At 42.3% G+C, this 14,162-nt stretch overlaps 1 protein-coding gene and 1 pseudogene across 6 annotated transcripts in view; both read left to right on the top strand.

Moving 5' to 3' along the window:
• SASH1 (SAM and SH3 domain containing 1) overlaps positions 1-14,162 on the top strand; it is a 245,783-nt gene that overhangs the window by 167,028 nt on the left and 64,593 nt on the right. For 4 of the 6 annotated variants that reach the window (XM_032407689.1, XM_032407691.1, XM_032407692.1 and 1 more), the window contains exons 5-9: positions 820-860; positions 3,348-3,434; positions 5,567-5,620; positions 5,979-6,091; positions 12,581-12,682. In XM_032407689.1, coding sequence (XP_032263580.1) covers positions 820-860; positions 3,348-3,434; positions 5,567-5,620; positions 5,979-6,091; positions 12,581-12,682 — 397 coding nt within the window. The remainder of the gene's footprint in view (positions 1-819; positions 861-3,347; positions 3,435-5,566; positions 5,621-5,978; positions 6,092-12,580; positions 12,683-14,162) is intronic. The other 2 variants (XM_032407688.1, XM_032407693.1) reach the window with 1 other exon arrangement.
• Positions 7,712-12,571, top strand: LOC116634428 (annotated as a pseudogene).

The raw sequence follows: 14,162 nt of genomic DNA, 5'->3' as shown, positions 1-14,162 counted from the left end.
CTTTGGTTTCTTTCCTTCTTACTTTAAGTCGGTATCTGTCTAAGTGTATTCTAGAGAAACAATTAATTGGCGTTGGGTTGTGTTCATGTTTCAAGTTCTTTGGCGAGGTCTGTATGTCACAAACCGGCAGCCACGGTAGGGTGGGGTGTGGGCCAAATTTGGTGCCCAGACACGCGTTGATTAACTTGGACGCATTTTTAAGAACATTGAATTATTTGCCATCACTTAAAAATGTGGAGCTGCTTTTTTGTTTTGGTTTGGTTTGTTTTTTAAAGCAGATTTCCTGGCTTCTCTTTGAACATAGGAGGATCTAGCAAGGCAGATCGCGTGCCTGTGAATCGTCAGCAACCATCTGCTCTCTGTTCGGAGCATCCGATGGCCTACCTTTCTCCTGCAGCTGACCACGGCACTCACCCATTGGCCGAAGTGGCTGGTGTTTGTGGGGCCGGGTCTCTAGTGGTATCATTGTCTGCTTTCTCTTTCCCACTTACAACAAGAGACTTCTCAGTGGCGGTAACAACGTGCAGTTAATAGTTCACAGAAGTGGATCGTCTGGTGATCCTTTAGTGAAATCCAGCCCCTTCATTTAATAGAGGTCTTACCCTGGAGTGAGTCTTCAGTAAATGTTGACGAAGGGTTCCTGAGTCTGTTTCTAGAAAGGTAGCAGCTGGCTAGATAAGGCTAGCGGTAAATACCGTATCGGAATCTCCCCGGCTCGGCTAAGTGGTGTTCATGCCGGGGCAGCCGAGTTGGGAGGGTTTTCGGTCCTCACGCAAAGGCGAAGCTCCCTCGTAATCAGACATGTTTTTTCTTTTCTAGGAACACTCATCCTAAGTCGAACTCAGAAGACGGCTGTGTAGGTCAGTATTCCTTTTCTTGGTTTAACAACTTAGAATTATTTTTATACTTTATAGAACACAGAAACTGTGAAAAAACAAAAACCATAAAGAATCTTTGCACCCAGAAAGAAACACTGTTAAGATTTTGATACATCTCTTTCCTCTCTTTACCCCTGCCTGTATTTATGTGGGTTTTCTTTTAAACATAATTGGGATCGTACTCTGCATTTTATTTTATATATTTTTTTCAATTGAATATGTCCTGAGCATTTCCCCACATTGATTAAATGTTCTTTTTTTTTTTTTTAAGATTTTATTTATTTTTTGACAGAGACACAGCGAGAGAGGGAACACAAGCAGGGGGAGTGGGAGAGGGAGAAGCAGGCTCTCTGCCGAGCAGGGAGTCCGATGTGGGGCTCGATCCCAGGACCCTGAGATCATGACCTGAGCTGAAGGCAGACGCTTAATGACTGAGCCACCCAGGCACCCCAATTAAATATTCTTTATAGTAAAATTTTTAAGTCTGTATAATATTCCATCATATGGGATGGGCCACAATTTAATCAACTGTCTCTCCTTTGCTGGACATTTAAGTTGTCTCTGATTTTTGCTCTCAGAGAATTGATGCTATCCTAAAAATCCTTGAGCCTATCCCTGATCATGTCCTTAGGATAAATCCTTTGATTTGGAACTTTTGAATCAAAGACTATGTACAATTAAGGTGTTACATATTTTATATTTCCTTGATTATAAAACTCTTGATTTTGTAATCTCTTTTCTGTTTGGGCCAGAGCAAGTCTAACAAGAGTTGTTGTGATTAGGAGCACAAGCGCTCAGATTAGGTTTTGATTTGGGTTTGAATCAGGACTGTTCGAACTCAGTGGTTATGACCTTGGGCAAGTCACTTGCCTCCTGAAGCGTCAGTTTTCTCGTCCACTAAATGGGAACAATAATACATCCTGTTCATTGCACGTATTAAGTGAGATAAGCCATTAGATAGCAAGGTGCCTGGATATGGTAAGTGCTCAATAAATGTTAGCTCTTACTTATTTTTCAATTTGCACCTCCATTTCGGAAACATTAAAATAGAGGGGGAGGGGGAGTATAGCCTCCAGTGAAAGAAATAGGTTATAATCCCGAATTGCCCGAGAGAAAGGCTGAATGAGGATAACCCTGCTTCTGCTCTCACCTTCCGTGCTAACATTTGCTGCAGTGTTTAGCCAGAAAGCAGCGGGTGCCCTCACGCTGCCGGCCGAGATTCGGGGTACACAGGAAGTCTCCGCGTAGCGGGTGTGGGCTTCGTTCCAGAGCTCCAGGCTCGTCAGCACTGAAATGGGGGCATCTTGTGTTGACACGTGGCGCCTTCTCGAGCCCGGGAGCCCCGTGCACAGGGGTTTCCAGGCGTCTGTGCCGCATTGCCTGGCACCACCAGTCTAGACTGGAAACCAGCAGCGCGTTCCTCTGCTGGGCGCTGCTTCCTGTGGCCGCAGAGCAGCCAGACACACCGAGTGGTGACAGTGACGAAGCTGGTCCTTTGCGTGTGCCCCGTCTGCCTGAGACCTGCTGCTTCGTTTCATCTCTAAGTACAGGGCCTCTCCCGTCTTTCATGTGCTCTTTCCCTTTCCTTTTGTGTTTTAAAAGGCATCATAGATCAGCGAGGATCAGAACCCTAGCAAACGCTGCAGATGGGCAGCTGCGGCAGTGAGATGGTTTTCACCTGCAGACAAGTGAAACTGTTCCCCAAACAGTCTGGGGGGTTGGGCGGGGAGAAAGGGAGGAGGGGGCTCAGTTGGGAGCTGTCACAGCAGGATAGCGGTCTGCTTTTCTCGCATCGTACCCTGGGTAAGCTGCAGGTAGTCGGTCAGCAAGTAGCCTGAATGCCAGAGAGGTGGGAGCCCCCTCTCCCCACCCTGCCCACACCGTAGCTGCCCCATGAGTAAACTCGACACCACAGAGAAACAGCGCGGGTCAACCCAGCAGGCTCCCGGAGCCGGCTCTGTCGACGGGCGAGTACACCCAGGTCATACCAGCCCTTCTGTCATCTTCCTTAAATCTGGAACAACAGAAATAAATCGAGGGGAGATCAACAACAGGGATAACGACAAAACAAAGTTAACTTCTTAAAGTATCCCATTTGTGGTTTCGTTGGAATAATTGTGGCCGAGACCAGAGGGGGAGACTCACCCGCAAGACAAGACAGGGCAGAATTAGACATACTAGTTAAACAACATCAAAGTGAATACACGAATGCGTGTTTTGCTTGCCTTTTTGATGTTTCTTTATTTCTCATCTTAACCCCATTGCACCATTACTCGCTGCTAGGAAATTTGCATTTCCTTTAAACAACTTTTTAGGCATTTCCAAGTCTTTCACAAATCTAAAGAGAAAAACTGTCTTTTTGTGAAATCAAAGTATTCTTATAAGCTTTGAATTATAAAGAAGAGGCTACTTTTGTTATTAATGAATTTATTGCTTGTGCCTTCTTTCCCCCTCCTTTCGTTTTTAAAGGAAAAGGAGACTGGAAGAAGAAAAATAAGTATTTCTGGCAGAACTTCCGAAAGAACCAGAAAGGAATAATGAGACAGACTTCAAAAGGTACTGTACCACAGCTAGTGGACAGTAAGTCCTTTTAGCTCCCAAATGTGGAGAAGCCTGCACCCACTAATCTAACGGGAGGCTGCCAGTCAGAAACACTCGTTGCCCGGGCCCACAAAGATTTTGACTTTTCTGACATTCCTGTCATGACTTTTAAGACTTCATCCCAGTGGGTTGTTTTTGTTTTGTTTTGTTTTAATCAAAGAAAACAAAATGACGAGAGTTGGCAGGTCTTCCTTTTCGTAGATCTGACGGCAAAGACCAAATCTTGCGTTTTCTCGGTCACACCAACCTCAGGAAGATCTTTCCTTGCCAAGATCTATCCCAGAAGGGTCCAGAAAGTCATAGCGTTTGTTAGTTTTGGACCCATCCCCCTGTCCCGCCACTTGGGGCCTTCGCAATCTTCTGAGCTTTCGCTGCTTTTCTGTGGCAGGCCAGTTACGGGGTTGTTGCCCCTGGAAACTCTGTCTCATGGTCTGACATCATGGGAATGTGCCCAGGCTGCTTTGTGGAGGGAGCCCTGCCCTCCTCTTGGCTGTGTCTTTGTTGTTGTTTATATAGTAAGTAAATATGTCATCCCTTTGAGGCCCAGTTGGGTAATTTATGTTTCCCCCGTATTCAGAGAGGAAGCAGACACAAAGCTACTTCTCCATCCCAGCGCAGCCGAGTGAGGTTATCAGGAGATGAACATTTTTAGTGGCTGACCAGCGACTCTGTTTGTTTTCGTTTACAAAATCGTAGTGTCCTACCCTGTTCAGAATGCTTCTCCAGTCACTCATGCACGTGGACAAGGACAGCACATACAGCAGTCCCATACCTGCGACCCCGGCCACATTCACTGGGGTTAATCCAGTTTCCTGGTTTAAGGTTATGATTCTTAAACATTCCCAGTTTTTCCTTCTGGTACACACCCAAGGTCACTTGCGATTCAGAGTAAACCTCGGATCCTAACAAAGTCGTATTTAGAAAGAAAGGGAAGGAAAAAGAGAGAGAGAAAGGGACGCAGTGATAGAGGGAGGAAGCCAACAGTTTACTGGCTCATGTGGATTTTTAAAAAAACCCAACCAGCTCCCCGTCGCTTCCCTCCACCCTGGGAGGTGACGCGGATAATAAAATGAATCAAACCAGCAGGCTTGTCTCTTCACCCAGCACACACTATTATTCTTCCCGGACAAGTAGATGAGTGGCGAAGGAAACTTGAGTGGTATTTCCGGACTGATTGATTACAAAATGGAAATGAGATAGAGAAACACAGGGGAACATAAATTCCAGGGTCGGCCCTGACCGCGGTGGGTTCCTGCAGGTCTGCAGTCAGACTTTCTTACTGGTCCTCTACACCAAGGGCAAACTTAGCGGTGGCCAAGCATCCCAGTGACATCGAAGCTGGTAAAGTATGTGCGAGAAAGATAGGGCAGGGGAAGGATGGGGACCAGAATGTGGGTTTATTCCCAGCCTGTGCACTACCGCCCACGTCCACTGACCTGTCCTTCCTTACACGCTAACCAAGGGCACCCAGGCTCACGTGGTTCACATATATTACAGGTATCGGTAATCTGTTTGCTTTGCAGGAAAGCACTTTCGAAAGATCCTGATAGGGGGATTCTCTTTGCCTCAGCAGTTCTGTTTCCGTTTTAGAGGGAAGGGGGGAGGGGCAGCGGGAGAGGGAGAATGCCAGGCAGGCTCCACGCCCAGTGCAGGGCCTGATGTGGGGCTCGATCTCACGAGGGGGCTGAGATCACGACCCGAGCCGAAATCAAGAGTCGGACGCTTACCTGACTGAGCCACCCAGGCGCCCCTGGCTGCCTTCAGTTTCGAGTGGGAAATTGAGTTCCCGTCACAGTCTGGATACATATTTATGGCAGGACTTTCAGATATATACATATTTATGATGAGACTTGACTATATGTATTATATAATATATAAATGAACTCAAAATGCTTCATCCTTGTGATTTTGTTTGCGCCTGTCCTCTGAGGAACGGCAGTTAAACAGCTTCGTAGGAAGCTAGGATCTCGCCAGGCTGCAGGTCTTGTTCTGCCGCTGACTCTGTGACCTTAAAGTTCTATGTTACGAAAAAGGGGTCCCTCCCACTCCTCTCAAAAAGATTTTCTTCTTGTTCATATTTGAAATAGAAGGACACAGAGGACCATCAGCCGACGGAGCCTTGGAATGCTTGTCTGCTCTAGGTGGGTCTTTTCAATCAGGTCTCTGCCCCACCTCTTACTCCGGACTTCCTGTCGGCTTTCTTCCAAAACCCTTCCACTAAGCCCTCCATCACAAAGGCTCTGGTCATTTTGAAGGATTTGTTTCTATGGTAACATGCATACGTCCTCAGAGCCTGTTTCTCAATAAGATGGGCTCGTTGGCTTCCTCAAAAGCAGCCCATTGCTCCGGCTCCTGTTGTTGCTCCATCAGCAACGTGCAATGCCGGACAATGCCCTTGAACTATCTCCTTCTCCAGTCCTGACCAGTGACCTTGCAGGACTCAGCATGTTGTTTTATCTTCCTTTCGTTTCATTCCTGTCTTTTGTCTTCACTCTCTAGGAGAAGACGTGGGCTATGTTGCAAGCGAGATAACAATGAGTGATGAGGAACGGATTCAGCTGATGATGATGGTCAAAGAGAAGATGATCACCATTGAGGAAGCGCTTGCGAGGGTAAGAGTGCAGATACTTGGTTTACGTTTGTGAGCACTTGACCCACTTATATGGAGAAATGGGGGGTTGCTATAGAGGGAATGTTTGTGTCCCCCCCGGCCTTAATCCATGTATTAAATTCTAATGCTCAGTGCGGTGTTATTGAGAGGTAAGGCCTTTGGAGGTGCTTAGGTTCTAAGGCGGGGAGCCCTCGTGAGTGGAATGAGTGAGCTTACAAAAGAGGCCCCTGAGAGCTCCCACACCCCTTCCCCCATGTGAGGACTCATGGCGAGAAGATGGGGCCAGGAAGCACGTCCTCACCCCACACTAAATCTGCCAGCTCCTTGATCTTGGACTTCCCAGCCTCCAGAACTGTGAGGAATGCCTGTTGTTTATAAGCCATCCGGTCTACGGTAATTTGTTATAGTCGCTCTAGTAGACTAAAGCAGGGGCCTCAAGAGTACAGGAATGTGTTATTCAGAGTAGTATTTTGATGATACTTTGGTGGTCATCAAGTACCTATGTCATCAGATAAAATACTGATTCCATTCTGTTTGCTTAATACAAGCATTCCATGTTGTGAATTTTAAATTTCTGTGTTCAGTGACTACACGCATGAATGAATGGCAAATATTTTTGAGCTGTGGACCACTTTAATGAGGAAAGTGATTCTCTGAATGCCATTGCAAAATACACAAGCCTTGTAAAAAGATTGACAAGAATATAACAATGATAAAAAATTCTTAAATAAAAAACAAAGTAAAAATACAGTACAACCATTGTAAACATCAGTTGTATAAGATGCTGTCACAGACTAAACTTTGAATAATTTAAAAGTTAAGCTTTAGGCATACCTTAAAATTTTGCTTGCTTTTCTTTCTAAGTAGGTATTAATTAGAGATTAGTTTTTTAATTAGATATTTTTTGCTCTGAGCTAAATTAAGCACTAAAAGAAGCCTAATTAATCCTTAGGGTACTGGTGTAGCATTTATGATAGAGAGATAGCAATTATTAAGAGGTTTCCTGCTTGGTTGTTGCCCAACAAACTGACTGATGGATTCTTGGGTTTCCACTCAGAATAGTTGGTTTGGTACTGTGTAGACAGTCATAAATTAGGCAGGTTTAGAAACGAATGAAAACTTTTAAGTCACTAAGGAATTATTGAATGAGTTATGACTTTACCATTAAGTAGATTCTTAAAGATCTGAAACCTTGAAACCGTGACAAGCACGTTCAATTTAGAAACAAATGAAAACTTTTAAGTGACTAAGGAATTATTGAATGAGTTATGACTTTACCATTAAGTAGAATCTTAAAGATCTGAAACCTTGAAACCGTGACAAGCACGTTCAATTTAGTTTCCTATACCTGACTCTAAACCTCAATAGTTTAAAAAACAAAAAGTTTCACGTATTGTTGAGACAGCCTTGCGGGGAATAAAGCACTTGAAGGGAGAGGGAGATGGGACGGGGGTTTAGTTGGAGGCCTGAGGGCCAAGGCCACCTCCAGACGCCCATCTGCCGGCTTCTCTTGCTTTGTCGATTTGAAGGAATGGAGGTGATCTCGGCCCACGGTGTCCCTGGTGGACCAAAGTAGTGCTGGACCGGGGATGGAGCAGGTGACAGGTGGTGACCTCTTGTCCTTGCTGCTGATCCATCTTCACCCCCAACCTGGTCTACTGGGAGGAGAGTTGCATGTGATGTACCTAATCCAGTTTTTGTGGAGCAGAAGAAAGTATGAGAAGTGGCCTTAACATAGTGTTAGGTAGTGCATTTCTATAATTGAAAAGAATGGAGCATTTTCAAAGCTGGGGAGAAAAAAATTAGTTTGAAGCTCCTTCGGAGTTGATGATTTTAACAGCTAGCTATTATTTATATGGAAAGGAAATGGGAAGTTGACTGGATGAGAAGGTGGCACAGCTGTGTATGGATTTGGGTGGAGGCTTGAGCAGTGCAATGTGTCTGTTCCCGGGGTGGGGGCGGGGAGGGCTGCCCTGCCTAGTTTCAGGACAGAGCCCAACAAGAGATCAAGAATATTTTCTGGTAAGACAATCCAGAAACACAGATGGAAGAACAAAATTGATGACCTTCTCTAAACTCTCCTAGATTCTGCACACAGCGATGGGTGTCCTTTGACAGATGGTGAAGTGGCAGGGAGGTCTCTCGGCCTGCTCCTGGCAGGGCAGCCTACAGCCTCAGCTACTAGTGACTGGATGGGCTGCTGCTTTGGCCAGAGACAAAACACTTCACGGAAAATGTTACTTAGAGCAGAAAATAGTCTATGGAAAGGATCTGCCTCTTTTATGACCAGCTCAGGGATCTAAATTTACTTGATCATTATATTTAAAAAACCACAACAAAACAAAAACCTTAAGACTTGGGCCTCCTATAATGACCATGATGAGAATGTCCTTCAGGACCTCAGGTGTGTGTTTCTCCTGCTGTCAATCAGATACTTAAAGCCCCATGGGTAGAACATCTAAATTTACTCCTGACAGGGCAACCCAGTGTCAGGAGAGAAATTTGCCTGTGTGTTGTTTGGAGCTGGGAGTATCCCCAGGACATCCTTGTATTGGGGGAAATTTTGTCTAATGTCAAACAAAGACAATTTGGCCCATTATGCTTTATTTGTATGAATTTGATCTCATTGATGGGTATTTTCCCCCTGGGAAGTACGCAGGGTGATTCACACACCTGAAAACCCAGTTATTGATAGAAACAGAGATCAAAATGAAAAAGGCTCCAAGGAATTAATACGTGAAACACTACCATAAGCTGCAAAAAGACCTTTTGAAGAGAATGAACTTTATGAAACACCTCTGTATTTCTGTATTTTCTCTGAGTGTGTAATTGAAAAAGACAACAGCTTAAAGAAAAGAAAAGCAGCTTAACTTATGATTTTTATATTTTATTAACTGAATAGTTTCATCAAATCTAATGCATTTCAAACATTTTCTAATAGTTTTATGATGGATACTTACTACGTGTGCTTTAAGGAAGTCAAGCTTATTAGTAAAAAAAATTGTTTAGGGGGATCTAGGTAATTGGCATATTCTATGTAACACCATTTCCAGGTGGTAATTTTAAGAGCGTGCATAGCTCTTGGCAAATAAGTTCAGGGTACTTAGATTTTGGGCTAGTTCTGCAAGGACTGGAAGCCTATGAGATACCTGGAAGCCACAGGGTATTCATTTATCTGGGTGATTTTTGTGGTGTATGAGTGAGGATAGGTGAGTAGGGAATAAATGCAGTTAATTTTAAAGCTTTGGCTAAAAGAGAACACTAGTGTTTTGGTATGATGGTGCTCAGCAGTGATGGGGTTATGGTGTAGAAAAATATGTCCTTTGACATTTTAACTGGAAGCACTATTTCTAGGAAATTGAGGGAGATCTATGACTATGATTTGATAATCATATTTCCTAAAATGTAATTATGAATACAAAAGACTACTCATGTTAACTTGATCTCATAACTAAATATTACATATTAATCCATCTGATAAAGATGTATCTGATTCCATAAGGTCATACCTGTGTGAAAGTCCAAAATAAAGTCATTGGGGTTTTTTTTGTTTGTTTGTTTTTTTGAAAAGTACTTGTTTGTCACTGACTTTTGACTGCCGCTAAGTAAGGGAAGGGAGCAGGAGAGCCAGGGGGAAAAGCTGGACAGAGATGCAGTTTCAGGAGAAATCTAGCCTTAGGCTGATCCCATAGGGAGTGGGGAGCTCTGGAAGGTGAATTGCACTGTAGAGTTGTCCTGCCAGAGAAAAGGAGACTTAAAGCTGATTGGGGAGGAGGAGGAGGAGGAGGCAGCCTTCTAGGCATCTCTGGGAAACAATTCCTGTCAGCCATGGAAAGTTCCCTAGAGCAGGGTGTAGATGTGAGCCCAAATGCATAGTAACTGAGGACTTGGTGAACAGTTTTGTGAACGGAGTCTGGGCATCTGGTATACCAGAGTGCATGATTAGGAACTGGGAACCTATATATATTATTATATTCCTTGCAGCAGCTACTGTGCATCAATCACAGAGATTTGGACAACTAGAGAGGCTCATGGAGAGAGTCCATGGGAGAACAACGAAATGATTGTAGTTTTTTTTTAAATAGGTCCCATGGGTGAAAATTGGAGAGGATTTATCTCAGAGAAGAAACAGAAAAGAACTTAATCACTATCTTCAAGTATATGAAGGATTATTAGACAACATGTCTTCAGGATGTACTGAACAGTGTTTTGTTTTATTTTGTTTTAATCTCTACTGAGGACAAAATAAAAGGAAATGAATTTAACTTGCAGCTGGAGGGGATTTAGATTAGATATAATACAAAAGTTCTTTTCTCATAGAAATGGGAACATTTTAGGATCTCCTCAAAGGTTTTTAAAATAGAGTAAGCATTAACCTACTAAAGATGGCCATCCCTCTAGGAATCATATCCTGGACATTAAGTATGAGAAAACTATGAGACTAAAGAAAATAGGATGTGAAAGGAGTATTTCCTCCTGAGACAGATACATGTGCTCACGCGTGTGCACATACACACACACGCACACTTTAAGACTTCTGTCATTGTTTTAAAGCTGTACATTTGCTTCAAAAGATCTAAGTTCTTAAATGAAATCATCAATTGTCTGTCTTCTATGAAATTATATTTAAGTCAAAACTTCTTTGGGAGCAAAGTAGAATATAAAATGTAGTTACATAAATAAATAACCAGGTTGCATTTTTCCCCTGTAAAATGCACTTCAAATTCTTATTAGAGATCCCATTTTATAACTTGAAAACATAGCATTTTAAAATTAGAAAATGAAAAAACAAGGTAAATTTGGATAGAGTGCAAATTTGAATCTCTCTCTTAGACCCCAGAGTGGATGAAGGACAGGGACGGATAGAAGAAGAAAAATATTCAGTCTGTTATGATTGATTAGTTAGGAATTTGTTTTGTTTTCATTAAAGATGAAGCTCATTTAGTGGCTTCTCAAAGTTGGGCCTAAGGTAGAATATAAAAGTATGGCAGAGACTTGGAGAAGACAAATGATAACCCTGTCTTTCAGCCGGCAGCTCTTCCAGTCATGCAGGGAGAATGTAACATTTCAGAAACCAGTACATTTGGAAGGAAAGAGCATTCTGATACATAACTTAAATATACCATAAAGATTAGAGCAATATTAATGCCCCTAACGTACCAGAAAGATTAAAGTGATACTAGCAAATAGCAAAAGTTCAAACACCTGGAGTTGATGTGAACTTTGAGCTCTTTTATTGGAAACCCCAAGGCTGGTGATAACACTGTGCTCGTAATGAGTCTGTTGCATTGGTACAGGGTGCTAAGAGTTTTGTTGCATTATCTTATGTAATTCTGGTAATAGTTCTGTGAGATAGTTTGTTGTCACACCCATTTTCCGGGTAGAGGAACTGAGGCACAGAGGAGTTAAGTAATTTGCCCAACGGTTCCCATTTGATATTTGGTTCTGCAGCCAAGTTCTAACCCATTAATCAATACTGTCTGCTTCCCCGCGTCTGTCTCCTGTCACAAGCATGCGCAGAAAAGAATTTCATGGTAGAAGTGATACTTTGCAAAGTTGCTTTTCCCTAGAGGGATGTTGTCAACATGGTGGCTTTGCCACGTCCACGTAGCTCCAGTGGTTGAGGACAGTCCTGACATCTTCTCCTGGGCTGTTAGGTCAGATCATTTCTGTTTTTTGGTGTCTTGATTTATGGAACATGATTTCATCAGTGTCTGAAATTCATATAAAAAAACTGCTTTCTAATAGATTTTAATATAGTGGCAACTTAACTGTATTGTGTTGCAGAGTTATTCTACGTGTTTTATGAAAACATGCCTAGAACTTCGCACATTTGCCATTCTAAAAGACCTTTCTGTTTGCTTAAATTTGCCAATTTCCTCTAATGTTTCACTTGTCTTTCTATTTCAGAAAGTAGAAACCGAGTTTCTAAACCCAAACTGTAGATGGCTCTGAACATATTCTAGATAGCTTGTTATTTTCCTCTCCTCCACAAGGGTCCGCAATAAAGCCCATAATGTTTGTTAGGTGATAACATGGAACTGGTAACTTGAAGCAGTCTAGAAAGAGAAAAGCAAGTGCTCTTAGAAAATCAGTTTCAGGCTTCCGCCTCTGTTTCACCAGAACGTCCGCAGTCCACCACATCGTATCTTTCACAAAGAGAGGTAATTCAGAGGCCAAACTATAGACAACTTCTGTTTCTGAACTTACAGTTGAACTGAGAAAGATGAGTTTTAAAGCTGGAGGATCTTGGAGGGGAAAATCAAGGTTCTTTTTAGAACACAGAATACAAAGAATCCATTGTGTCTGTCAGTTTGATGTAGGTGAAAACTCACAGGGCAGGGCGTGCATCTTCCTCTCAGTTTGGGGAACCTTGTCTTTGGCTGGCACTGAGTCCCCAGCAGTGGCATGAAGAAGGTGCCCAGAGCATTCTCTCTGACAGCCCTGGCCATTATTTCCATGTCAATCTTTGCATTTTCTCTTGTTGTAGCTCAAGGAGTATGAGGCCCAGCACCGGCAGTCAGCGGCCTTGGACCCTGCCGACTGGCCAGACGGTTCTTACCCAACATTCGATGGCTCGTCAAACTGCAATGTAAGTTTACTGTCTCTGAGCATCTTGACCGCTTCTACTACAAAGTAGATTTTAGCCAACTTCTGCCTTTGGACTTCTTTCCCCAACTACCAGCTCCCACTGGGATCTGAAGAGAAGGGTCTCTTCTGACACGTTACTCAGTTTTCTTGATGGACTTATCTGCAGTCAAAATAGTTCTATTCATTCTGTGTTATTTTTTAATTGCGGTAAATTATATGTAACTTAAAATTTAATGTTATAAGCATTTTTAAGTTCAATTACTATTCAATTCAGTGACATTAAGCACATTCACATTGTTGTGCCATCATCACCAAAATCCACTTCGAGAACTTTCTCAGCATCCAAAACAGAAATTCCGTAACCATTAAACAGTAACTCCCCTTCCCTAAGTTCGGGAAACCACCATTCTACTTTCTAGCTCTATGAAATTTGACTATTCTGGGTCCTTTATGTACATGGAATAGTACAATATTTGTCCTTCTGCGTCTGGTTTATTTCATGTAGCATAATGTTTTCAAGGTTCATCCACATTGCAGCATATGCCAGAACTTCATTCCTTTTTTAAGGATGAATAATAGTCTACCGTAAGGGTATATACCACATTTTATCCATTTATTTGTTGATTGACACTTGGGTGTTTCTACCTTTCAGCTGTTGTGAACAGTGCTGCTGTGAACATCGGTATATGAATATCTGTTCGAGTCCTTGCTTTCAATTCTTTTCAGTATGTATATAGGAGTAGAATTTCTAGATCACATGTTAATTATATGTTTATTTTTAGAGGAGCCGCTATACAATTTTCCAGTATGGCTGCATCATTGTACATTTCTGACAGCAATGTGTGAAGGTTCCAGTTTTTCTGCTTCTCACCAACACTTGTAATTTCCCCCTTTTTTGTTACTAGCCATCCTAATGGGTGTAAAATGGTGTCTCATTGTGACTGATTTGCATTTCTCTAATGACTAATAAGAATATATGTATTCCTTAAAGAAATGTCTATTCAAGTTCTTTGCTCATTCTTGAATTGGGTTGTTTTATTGTTGGTTGTTGAGTTGTAGGAGTTCTTTGTATATTCTGGCTATTAATCCTTTATCAGATGCATGATTTATAAATAGTTTCTTTCATTCTAGGGTTGCCTTTTCACTTTTTGATAATGTCTTTTGATGCATAAAAGTTTTTTAAGTTTGAAGTCCAGTTTACATTTGCTTTTGTTACTTGTACTTTTGGTGTCATATCCAAGAAATCATTGCCAAATCCAATATCATGAAGATTTTCTGTTTTCTTTTTAAGAGTTTTAAGTTTCAGCTCTTAAGTTTAGGTCTTTGACCCATTTTAAGTTTATGTTTATATATGATATTACGTACGGGTCCAACTTCATTATTTTGCAGATAGATACCCAGTTTTCCCAGAACCATTTGTTGAAAAGACTGTTCTTTCCTCATTGGTCTTGGCTTCCTTTTCAAAAATTAATTGACGATAT

Source organism: Phoca vitulina, unplaced genomic scaffold, assembly GCF_004348235.1.
Source record: "Phoca vitulina isolate PV1807 unplaced genomic scaffold, GSC_HSeal_1.0 scaffold9, whole genome shotgun sequence".
Taxonomy (NCBI): domain Eukaryota; kingdom Metazoa; phylum Chordata; class Mammalia; order Carnivora; family Phocidae; genus Phoca; species Phoca vitulina.
This window is presented reverse-complemented; position numbering and strand designations above follow the sequence as displayed.